Source organism: Paramormyrops kingsleyae, chromosome 8 (assembly GCF_048594095.1).
Source record: "Paramormyrops kingsleyae isolate MSU_618 chromosome 8, PKINGS_0.4, whole genome shotgun sequence".
NCBI lineage: Eukaryota > Metazoa > Chordata > Actinopteri > Osteoglossiformes > Mormyridae > Paramormyrops > Paramormyrops kingsleyae.
The window spans coordinates 38,555,508-38,567,798 of NC_132804.1; the positions used below are offsets into that span (position 1 = coordinate 38,555,508).

The 12,291-nt window shown below is 43.4% G+C and overlaps 2 protein-coding genes across 3 annotated transcripts in view; both read right to left on the reverse strand.

Annotated features, from left to right (window-relative positions):
* The window catches only part of LOC111842343 (chitinase-3-like protein 1), a 128,259-nt gene that overhangs the window by 81,305 nt on the left and 34,663 nt on the right, over nt 1-12,291 (reverse strand). The gene's annotated exons all lie outside the window — the stretch shown is intronic.
* LOC140592349 (contactin-2-like) overlaps nt 1-12,291 on the reverse strand; it is a 145,680-nt gene that overhangs the window by 9,873 nt on the left and 123,516 nt on the right. For both annotated transcript variants that reach the window (XM_072715803.1, XM_072715804.1), the window contains 2 exons: nt 1,174-1,294; nt 593-751 (listed from right to left, as the gene is read on the reverse strand). In XM_072715803.1, the coding sequence (XP_072571904.1) occupies nt 593-751; nt 1,174-1,294 (280 nt within the window). The remainder of the gene's footprint in view (nt 1-592; nt 752-1,173; nt 1,295-12,291) is intronic.

The following is a 12,291-nucleotide window of genomic DNA, read 5'->3' on the forward strand; positions in this document are numbered from 1 at the left end:
GAAACTCAAATAGGCCCAATGTAACTTGACTCCTGTGAGGCAGGTATTATCTGCTGTGCCTCTTACTTATTCATCTAAGACGTAAAACATTATTATAGAGTATGCAAATGACTGATGCAAAATATATGAATAAAGAAGCTGTCCGTGGGTATCGTCCTAGTGGTGTTCTGAAACATAACATGAATAACATGCTTGGAGGTGAAAACTGTTTGTTTCAAGCCATCTGCTGTCTTTTACATGTAACGAGAGGCAGAGGAACCATACTAATGAGTGCAAATATGCGGCATAAGAGGATTTATTAAGCTCGGATAGAAAAAATACTGCCGTTCATATTGGCTACAAGAAGAATCCTATAAATCTTTTCGTTTTTCAATAACAATTCTGGCCCTACTTACCACAATTATTTGTATCAGACACAGGTTGACAAAATACTACTGTATGAGGTTGCTTTTTGACATTTTTGTAATATTGAAAGGAATTTCACATTGCATAAATTCATTAACATAAGTTGAGAGTAAACCTGAAGGTATGAATATTTATTCACAATCGGGTTAGTATTCTCTGTACACATATAACACATTAGGCTGTATACCTGTTTGCATTTGCTTCCAGTCTTGAAACAACAGTGATCTGCCCATAATGATATACTTTCCAATTGGACTGTGATTATCATAGCCCCGGCTCCACCCCAACTCCAGGGCTGTTGCATTCACATCCTTTACAACTACTCCCCCTGGAGGGCCTGGAGGACCTTTACCAGAACAAGCCATTGATTAGCTAGAGGCAATATTCAAAACATCGTTGACAGATCTTAATAATGCTCACATTTTCATATATATATTTCTTTTTATGTAAATTTTGCTGTTGAGAAATTATAGATCTCATGAAATATTTCTGCAATATAATACAAAGTGATAGACATATTTCACAGGTGGGTGAAACTATAGACTGTTAACTGTATGCAAATAGATTTTTCTGGTGGTTGGCACAGATTGGGTATGTTACAGAGGCTAATAAATATCCTGTGTGTTTTTACTTTTTTACCTATGGGTCCTTTTGGCAGATTTCACAATTGAGATATTGTTGTCAAGGCTTCAGATCCTAAAGCTTGCTGTAATCTACATTAACTGCATTTAGGTATACAGATGCATTCACAATATTTGAAGCCTTTACCTCTCACCACAAGTTTGACTGAGGCAGAAGCATTGTCCACCACTGTCTGTGCCGTGCAGGTGTATGTCCCTGCATGCCCTAACTGGCCATTTACAATGACCAGATCACCAATGGTTTCTTTCTGCAGAGAGGAAGAAGAAGGATAAGAGTATCCATTGTCATGAAAAAGAACACAAGGCATATTTATATTCATCCTTAACTATTTACAACGATCAGAAGTGTATTTCCTGAAAGTTTCGTAATGAGCCGTTGTAATGAGCTGGAGAACTGGTTTGTATATGAAGAGCACATTTTAATGCAAAATGGATCTAAAAATCGAACTAGCATAAAGCATAAGTTTCCCTAACTGTTCGAACAGGGCACACATGCACATCAACTGGGGTCGATGCAGTGATCAAAGTTAAACAATTTTCTCTGAGTAGATATAGGGCTCTAAATGCACAATCAGATGACCACGTAATTCAGTGATGCCATTACTTAAGCTGCTAATGACTTCCCACAACCTCAGGACTACATAGACAGCTGCTGTACCAAGGGCAGGAAGAGAGAGGGAGGAAGCTCAACCAAAAAAATTAAAGATTCAGTGTCCCACTATCTATCAAGGCAATCAACTGCATCAATGAATTTCAGCTGCATAAATAAACATTTCTTACCCTTCACAAATTTCCTCCACAAGTAGTTTGTTTTATGGTATTTATTGTCCCATATGTTTACTTGATAAACTGAATGTTTGATCAATCGATAATTAGAAATGTTTCTCAAATCCCTTCAGATCAAAAGTAGTTAATAATCAGTGATGGGGCGGTAGCGCCGCTACATGTAGCGAAGCTATTAGTTTAATTTAGGGTGACCAGATAATCCATGTCAGGGAGGACACTCTGAGCTAGGACAGGAATTGTAAATTACCATTTCAATTAAACGGACCTGGATTTCACTTGAGCACCGAGTTCTTGCTGTGTGTTGATTGGTCAGTTTCCTATAAGCATGCATGTGTCACTAATGCTAATGTAAAACAGCTGGATGAGTCTTTCAGTCAAGGAAACAAACCAGTCAAAGCACAAGAAGCGCTGAACTCTTTAGCCGAGCACAGGAGCCTTTTAATTTGGAAGTAGTTTGTAAAACCCGAAGTAGCTCAAAGTGTCCTCCCTGACATGGATTATCTGGTCACCCTATTTAACTACATTTTCTAGTAGCTTGCCTGTAGCGTTGCTGATTTCTAAATCAAATAACTTTCCAGTAGTTACGTTATTTTTTTGATCAAGTATCGACGTAGCGTCCACAAAAGCTACAATTTCCAGGACATGTCTGAGAAAAGCAGAGGTTTCCTCTGCAGTATGATTTTGAAATGCAACAATCTATCTCGGGGTTTAATCACCAGATGGCGTTTATTACACCCGTATTACTGCAACCCACACACTCGCACTGCCCACCGTGCACGTCGCCCAGTTTACTCCTCACACACACAGTGGGCGCACGCACACATACACGCACACTACGTATAACAATAAACATTAACGATTATACATGACATAACACACAGCACATTTATAATGACACAAGCGATTACTGAGAACTATTTACAAGCTGGCATCAGTCCAACATGCTGCGCTGCCCGTCGGTACCTCCGCGCTACAGTATTTATTTACTCATAGACTTTGCCCAAATTCTGTCCTGGGTTTTAACTAATTAATAAATAAAAACACTTAAAAGTAATGAAAATGAGTCCAGCTTTAGCAATTTGTTTATGCATCCACCTTAGTTATTAAAAAGTATAGATACAACACAGGGGTCCCCTTCCATCCCATCCCCCCAGCACTAAAACATGTAATTCAGGACTTTGATTCTCATTTCAGTTTGGACCAGTTCATTTGCTATTGTGCCAATAAATTGATTGATTTAAACCTATAGCCATGTCTTGCCCATCAAACACTAAACAGTAGCTTTCATTTGGTACTAAATAGTTTGTTTATTAGAGTACTGGTTTACCTAGTAGTAGGCCAATATTTTTTTTTCTTGTTTTATTCCCAGAAGTAAGCTTTTATTTATGTCTCGATGCTTCACATAACACAATGTCTACACTGTTAAATCATGGGTTGTTCTTTAATAAATGTCTTAACCAGTGTATCTGACTGTCATTTTGCACTGATCTGGTATTAGGTTGGTACAACGTGAAGTAGCTTCTGATGTAGAAGCTACTTTTGCCATATTGGTGTAACATAGCTTGCTATATTTCTATGGGTGGTAGCTTTTGTGTAGTGAAGCTTAATTTATTGTTGAGTAACTGATAGCTTAGCTCACTACACTTTACAAGTAGCTTGCCCAACACTGTTAATAATCTTGCTCACAAATTTACAAGTGCTCTGACCCACATCATTCTTTATTTGAACTATTGTCTGCCATTCTTTCACAGAAATACAGAGGTTGCCCATAATAGATCACAAAAACACTGACACTCTTTGTTGGACAACATAATAATGATAATAATCAGTGTTGGGGAGTAACGAGTTACATGTAACGGCGTTACATAATTTAATTACAAAAAAATGTAATTGTAATCTGTTACAGTTACTAGAGAAAAAAGTGTAATTAAATTACAGTTACTTATGGAAATATTCATGATTATGGTTTTACAACCCCAAATCAGAAAAAGTTGGGACAGTGTGGAAAATGTGAAAAAAAAAATAAAGCAGTAATTTACAAATTTCCCTTAACTTTTATTTCATTGCAGACAGTATGAACACAAGATAATTCATGGTTTTTTTTTGTCAACGTCATTTGATTTGTAAATAAACATCCATTCTTGCCATTCAGGCTTGCAACACATTACAAAAAAAGTTGGGATGGGGGCAATTCAGGGGTAGTAATGAGGTATAATAACTAAATAATGATGTGATTTGAAACTGGTGATGTTAACAGGTGATCGCAATCATGATTCGATACAAAAGCAGCATCGAGGAAAGGCCTACTCCTTTAGGAGCAAAGATGGACAGAGGATCGCCAGTTTGCCACCAAGTGCGGGCAGAAATCTTTGAAATGATGAAGAAAAACGTTTCTCAAAGAAAGATAGGAAGAGATTTGGGCATTCCTCCCTCTACAGTGCATAACATAGTGAAAAGAATCAGGGAATCTGGAGAAATTACCGTGCGCAAAGGCCAAGGGCGCAAGCCTAAACTGAATGGCTGTGATCTCCGAGCCCTCAGACAGCACTGCATTAAAAACTGTCATTCATCAATAAATGATATAACTGCGTGGGCTCAGGACTACTTCAGGAAGTCACTCTCAAGCACTACAGTACGTAGTTACATTAGGAAATGCCAGCTAAAACTGTACTGTGCCAAAATGAAGCCCCACTGCTGTCGACTTCTCTGGGCTCGGAGGCATCTGGGATGGTGCATTGTGCAGTGGAAACGTGTATTGTGGTCAGACAAATTGGTTTTTCACATCTTTTTTGGAAGAAATGGACGTCGTGTGCTGCGGACCAAAGAGGAAAAGGACCATCCAGACTGTTACCAGATACAAGTCCAAAAGCCAGGGTCTGTCAGGTATGGGGTTGTGTCAGTGCCTTCGGCAAAGGTAACTTGCACTTCTGCGATGGCGCCATCAATGCTGAGAAGTATATCTCGGTTTTGGAGGAACAAATGCTGCCTTCAAGATGACGTCTTTTCCAGGGACGCCCATGCTTTTTTCAGCAAGACAATGCCAAACCACATACTGCACACATAACAAAGGTATGGCTGTATAAGAAGAGGGTGCGGATGCTTGACTGGCCTGCCTGCAGCCCTCATTTGTCTCCTATAGAGAATGTTTGGCGCATTTTGAAACTGTTTCGCACCTAAAGCGTTGTTTGCAGGAAGAATGGGACAAACTGCAACACTTAGTCACTTGATTTCTTCGATGCCTAAATGTTTTTTAAGTGTTGTTAAAAGACAGGGGAACTGTACAAAGTGGTAAATGCTGTACTGTCCCAACTTTTTTTTGGAATGTGTTGCAAGCCTGATTGGCAAGAATAGATATTTATTTACAAATCAAATGATGTTGACAAAAAAAACCATGAATTATCTTGTGTTCATACTGTCTGCAATGAAATAAAAGTTAAGGGAAATTTGTAAATGACTGCTTTATTTTACTTTATTTTTTTTATTTTGCTTTATTTAAATTACTGTAGTTTCAAGATGGCGCCGAGTATGGTAGCCTCATGGTGCGTTCGTTTTTCTCTCGGAACTCAGAAATTCCGAGTTGAGTGACATCACGTCCGACAATCTCCCGTTCGAGCTACCCACATCTCGGAACAAACATGGCTGCCTCCATGAACACGTTGCTGTGTGTTGCTTTATATTTTAGCAGATTTGGAGTTTTCCAAATGGAGAAAATGGAGAAATTGAGATTTTTCCGAGAAACAAACAAGAAACACGAACTAGTCAAACCACATTAAAGGCTTTATAAAATATTTTAGTACATTCATAGCGATATTCTTTTTTTGAATGGTAAACAAACTACAAACAAATCAAGTCGCCATGTTGAAATTACGTCACAGGGGCAACTCGGACAACAAAATCTTGTCCGACTTCAACGTCATAAAAGAGGCGTGTTTCCGACGGGAAGTGACGTTTTTCGTGACGTTTTCATCCGAGTTCCGACTTGGAGAGAAGGGTCCAGCTGCAGACGCCTGTAGAGTGGAGCTCCACCGGAAATACGTCACCTCCACAGGAAATACGTGATTTTAAGGGGCGTAAAGTGGAGCTCCACAGGAAACACGTGACATGGAATTATTTTTACATGCCTGTGTTGACCAGCGGGGCCTCCGGGTTAATGCTGTCTGTTACGAGAAAGATTAAATTACTGGCACATGAGTGTGTTGATTGATTTTTTTTAAAATTTCATTCTGTTTGTTGTTGCTGTCTAAATAAATTTAGCAGTTGATTGAATATAATTGTTACATGTTGATCATCATTTATACAACACATACAGGGCTGCATATAACTGGTACGCAAGTATGCATTCACCTTTAAAAGCGATACGTGCGGCAATCGATTGCTGTGACAGTGTAAATGCGTACGTATTTTATGTGCATTTGCGCTGATATGACAAGAAAATACCGTGCATTTCAACCTATATACCGCAAATGAAGTACGAATTAGCATATACAGGTTAAAATGCACAATAATTTCTTGTCATATCAGCGCAAATGCACATAAAATACGTACGCATTTGCGCTGTTCCAGCAATCGTATATAGTATATGTTTATAACAGTTAAGGCAAGACCAATATATATATTAGTAATGTGTATGGAAAGTAACATAATAGCAATTGCGTATGTATGGCATGTTTATAACTGCTCATCTTATGACCAATATATATATTCCACAAACTAGATCAGACCAGATATATATATATGTGTGTATATATATATATATATATATATATAATTTCTCTAGCGTATAAATGAACAAAAATATACTTTTTGAGAATTTTACAACTGAAATTCCGCTGTAACACACAGTTTGGTCACGTGTTTCCTGTGGAGCTCCACTTTACGCCCCTTAAAATCACGTATTTCCTGTGGAGGTGACGTATTTCCGGTGGAGCTCCACTCTACAGGCGTCTGCAGCTGGACACTCTTGGACTTGGAGAGAAATAATCTCATCAGTGCTCAGCTCTCAAGTGCTTGTTTTGTTTTTGTTAGTTTTTCCTGTTTTTTGTTTCTCAAACACCATCAGTTTGACCAGGAATGAACTGCTGATCATTCGGCAAAACACTCCACAAAATTTTTTACCAGATTTTGAGTATTCGGACGTTTTGCTGAACATTGTAGTTAGCGGAGCCGCGGCACTGTGGAAGCGCTTCAGGACGCGCAGACGGGGGAAGCAAGCCGGCACGCTCGTGAAACTCAGATAACGCGGATTTCGAATGCCGTTGCCTAGCATCCATCTGGCGAATCTCCGCTCTCTTTCGAACAAAACGGATGAACTTCTTCTGCTTACCTGGATCAACAGGGATTTTTCAAACTCTGCTGCTCTGTGTTTCACGGAAACCTGGCTGAATGATGCCATTCCAGACAGCGCGTTAAGTCTGCCGGGCTTTCAGCTGTTTAGAGTGGATCGCGACGCAGAATCAACGGGGAAATCGCGCGGCGGCGGGACGTGTTTCTACATCAACGAAACGTGGTGTACAGATGTATCTGTGTTAATGAAGATGTGCTGTTCCGATCTAGAAGCGCTCATCATTAACTGTAAGCCATTCTACGGAGTTTTGCTAGTTTATTCTCGTGAATGTGTATATTCCTCCGCAAGCACATGTGAGCACAGCCTTACAGAAACTCGCTCATCTCATCACAAAGACTGAGCGACAACACATTTTAATCATTCTCAGGGATTTTAATAAAGCAAATCTCTCATATGAACTGCCAAAATACAGACAGCATGTTACATGTCCCACCAGAGACAGTAATATACTGGATCACTGTTACACAGCTATAAAGGATGCATATCACTCTGTCCAACGAGCAGCCTTGGGACTTTCTGATCACTGTTTGGTTCATCTCATACCGACCTACAGGCAGAAACTGAAATCAGCTAAACCTGTATTAAGGACTGTAAAACGTTGGACTGATGAAGCAGAGCGGGATTTACAAGCCTGCTTCTGTCTCACTGATTGGTCTGTTTTTGAAGCTGCTGCCAACAATCTGGATGAACTCACGGAGACCATAACATCATATATCAGTTTCTGTGAGGATATGTGCATTCCTACCAGGACCCGTTTAATCTACAACAACGACAAACCATGGTTCACTGCAAAACTCAGCCAGCTCCGTCAGGCCAAAGAAGATGCTCGCAGGAATGGGGACAGAGTTCTGTACAAACAGGCCAAATACACACTGGAAAAGGAGATCAGAGTGGCAAAGAGTAATGAGGGAATTATTAATAAAATAAAGGGAATGATTCTATAAGGCTGTAACTAATCAAAACGAGAACTGACTGGCGCACCGGCAAGGCAAGGCTACCTAATCAGAAAAGATAGGGGGGGCGACAGAGAATATCAGCGGCCCCTACTTATCTTTTAGCCTTCCAGAAGGACAACTACGAGCCGGCTGGAGTCACACATGTGGTTGTCACGTAGACGGACGGTACTGAGAAAGGGGGGGGGGGGGAGATGCCCAAAGGGCTTTAAAAGGGATACAGCTGATACATATGGCAGAGCCTCCTCCTGTACATGCTGAATGTACTGTATGTCAGACGGCCGCTCCCTGATTATAATCAGTCAAGAGAATAAACCGGTGATTTGCAACTTCTCCCCGTGTCAGCTGTGACTCTCTTCTCATCCACGGACCCGGTGGAGACGCCGTGCTCCAACAATTTGTGGGCTCGTCCGGGATCCCCAGGAGATTCGCAAGATTCGGCTAAGTGGTGACGCGGCCTACTTGGACACAGAGAACTGCGAGGCGCCGACTAGAAGAGGTAAGCAGGCCCTCTTAGAAACCAGGTGATGGCCCCCAACCCCCAAGTGGCTCCCACAGCAGGACAATATCCGGCAGTGGAGGCAGGGGAGTGGGACTGGTACCCCTCCTCACCATGACGGTTCCCGCAGGGGAGGCAGACCCTATGCTGTCCCTTATGGTCATGGACAAAGAACTGCCATTTCTGGTAGACACGGGAGCCACGTATTCCACTCTTAATGTGGTTCCACAACAACATCATCTGTCTACCTCAACAGTGACCGTTGTGGGTTTCTCGGGGGTAGAACAGAGACTGCCAGTGACTAAACTGGTGAAGGTTGCGGTGGGAAAACAGACCTTTCTCCACCCGTTCGTGGTGTCTTCTTCCGTTCCAGTGAACCTCCTGGGACGGGACACGCTGGTGAAGCTGGGGGCCTCGATCCTGTGTAGTGCAGACGGACTGGCGGTCACCCTGCCGGAGGGCACTCGCCTGCGGTGCGACGCCCGCACCGCGGGCTCGGGACAGTGGCTGGTACAGCCGGTCCAGAGTCAGGTCCTGGCAGACATCTATTGGGGCCTACTAGAACCCAGCCTGACTGGCATCCTGGCGGCCTACTCAGCGTGGTGCCCCTGGATCTCACTCCTAGAGCCCTATGTGCCCCCACCTGACCCTCCTCATGTGACCCTTTCCTACGACAGGGATAGTACTGATTGGTATGAGGAACTGTTTGTTGAGCAACTAGAAGGCCAGCAGTGGCAAGTTGCCTCTGAGAACTTATATGTGGGTCCCGAAGGGGTAGCCTCAGCCACACTGCTCACCCCAGAACAGCTGCCATGGTACATGATGGGACAGGAAGCTGTCCCACGTGTCTCTCTGGCCCTCCATCCCAAACACCAGGCCAAGGATTTAGGCCCGATGGTGAAACGGGCCAGAGAAACTGAGGACTGGGTACAGACCCAGATCCCACAGGTCTCCTTCTTGCCCTCCTGCAGTACCTATCGCATACAGGTCACAACACAGGACACAGCCCTCCTGCAACATGAGCAGATAGCTAGAGATCACGGATGTGAAAAGATGGACCACCCAAAGGCGGCGGCCCTTCTGGCGTCTCTGCCAGATTTGCTGTGGTCCACCAGCCCCACAAATGTAGGTCTAATATCCTGCACGTCAGTGCATTTCCAACTTCAATCAGGGGAGGGTCCCCTCTGGCTCAGATAGTACCCGCACAAGCCGGCGGCGGAGGAAGGGATAGCTGAGACTATAGAGGGCCTCTTGCGGGCCGGGGTGTTAGAGCCCTCCACGTCTCAGTGGAACACCCCCATCCTCCCAGTGGCAAAACCCGGTACAGGCAAATATCGGATGGCCCACGACTTACGCGCCATAAACAACCTCTTGCTGACCCCTACTGTTCCAATACCAAACCCATATGTTGCCCTAACTAATCTGACCCCGCAACAAAAAGGGTTCACATGCATTGATCTAGCAAATGCTTTTTTCTGTTTGCCCCTAGCAGAGGAGTGTAGGGACATATTCTCATTCACTTACAGGGGCTGCCAGCTGCGGTACACCCGCCTGCCTCAAGGGTTTGCCCTTTCTCCAGGTATCTTTAACCAGGTCTTGAAGCAGGCTTTGCAGGGGTGTCCTCTCCCGGACGGTGTCACCCTCGTCCAATACGTGGACGATCTTTTGATCGCGGCCGCAACAGCGGAGGCGGCCCTACAGGCCACCCAGTCAGTGCTGCGCCTTCTGTCAGAAAAAGGCTTTAACTCTCTGGGGTCGAGTATGTCGTCGGCGACATCGCATACTTTTCGCGTCTATTTCAGTTTATATCTCGCTGAAATCTTAATGTAGAATCATGAAAAAAACGCTGGATAAATCCGTAATCTGTCTTCTTTTCAAAACGTCCATTGTCGGAAGTATTAAAGTTTTTTTAATTAGGTTAAATCGGCAAAAAATTAAACCTTGTCATCTTACTTTGTTTTACCTGCATCGGGGGCGTGTATACCGCTCTCACCTGAAGATCGCTATTCACATTCTAAATAGCCGCATTAGCGCGTATTCAAATCGCATTCGCATGGTAATTTGATAAACGGCACAACGGTGAAACGCGATCCAGATACATCCCCTTCAGCGCCATAAAAGGGGGTTGGGGACGTGGCCAGGTGACAATGGCTCATTCATACACATGAAAGTTGCTACATATTCAATGAAAGGAGCCAGAAATAGTTACATGAGTTAGGTTTTTCTTATTTATTTATCCAAATGAATGTTGCAACTACACCATTTAGTCATCTTCATGTAGCCAAGACTTTGGTGATCAGATATCTGGGATCAAAACAAACTGCCAGCATTGCTTACTATGTACTTTTATAATGTTTCTGCAAATGTTCCAAACTGCATTTTGCAATGTCTATATTTTGATGTCAAATTTCAAACTTAACAAAAATCTGACATATTTACAATATATATTAAAATAAAGATGAGTGTAATGGCAAAACAAATATATAAGAAATAATTTATTTGTCATGAATTAAGTTTATGATATTTGAAGAAATGTGTGATCATGCCCCAGTCAGTGAAAGTGTGTTTCCTACCCCTAGGCTCCAGAGGGTTAAGGTCAGTAAAGACAAATTGCAGATTGCTAGGACAGCAGTGACCTTCCTAGGACGAGTGTTGTCGGGGGCAGGAACAGGCCTCTCCCCAGCTCATCGGTCGGCTATCTTGCATTACCCAAAGCCCATCACGGTAAAAGACATGTTATCTTTCCTAGGGCTCACAGGTTACAGTCGCACCTACATTCCAGATTACACGGGGCTAACACAGCCCCTGAGGGCGCTTGTCCGAGAACACGGCCTACGTAACCTCAGGATGCCCCTTAACTGGGACCAAGCATCTGAGGAGGCGTTTATCACCTTAAAGCAGAGGCTAGCACAGGCCGCGGACCTAGCCCTCCCAGATTACTCTCTCCTGTTTCACTTGGATGTTTCGGAAACAGGAGAGGTCGTCAACGGCATCCTGTTTCAGAAAAAAGGGGGAGAGAGGAGAGTGCTGATGTACGTCAGCGTAAAACTCGATACTACAGAAAAAAGACACCCCGCATGCACAAGGCACGTGGCGGGAGTGGCCAAAATTATTCCGAAAACAGCACACATAGTGATGGGGCATCCGCTGCACATTCTGACCTTGCACAGTGTGGTGGCTTATGTGAATTCACAGACGTTTACCATGACGTCACTCAGGCAACAGAGACTTAGTAAAATACTAGAGGCACCTAATCTGAATTTTTCTCACGAAGGGATGAACATGGCAGACCACATGAGCGGGGGAGAACCACACGAGTGTGAGTACCGAGTTCAGAAGGAGGAGAAAGTCAGACCAGACTTAGGGGCAGAAAAAAATAGAGAAAACGGACAATTGGTTTACAGATGGGTGTTGTTTTAGAACAGACACAGGAGGTTTGCAGGCAGGGTATGCAGTGGTGGCCAGACAAGGCCAGGACTATGTGACCTTGAAGGCAGAAAGACTGGAAGGAGCCCAGTCAGCCCAGAGAGCCGAGGTGATAGCGGTTATCGAGGCCCTGAAATTAGCAGAAGGGAAAGAAGTTACCATATACTCAGACTCAGCATATGCTGTAGGCGCAGTGCATGTGGAACTCCGGCAATGGCTGAGGGCAGGATTCTTGAC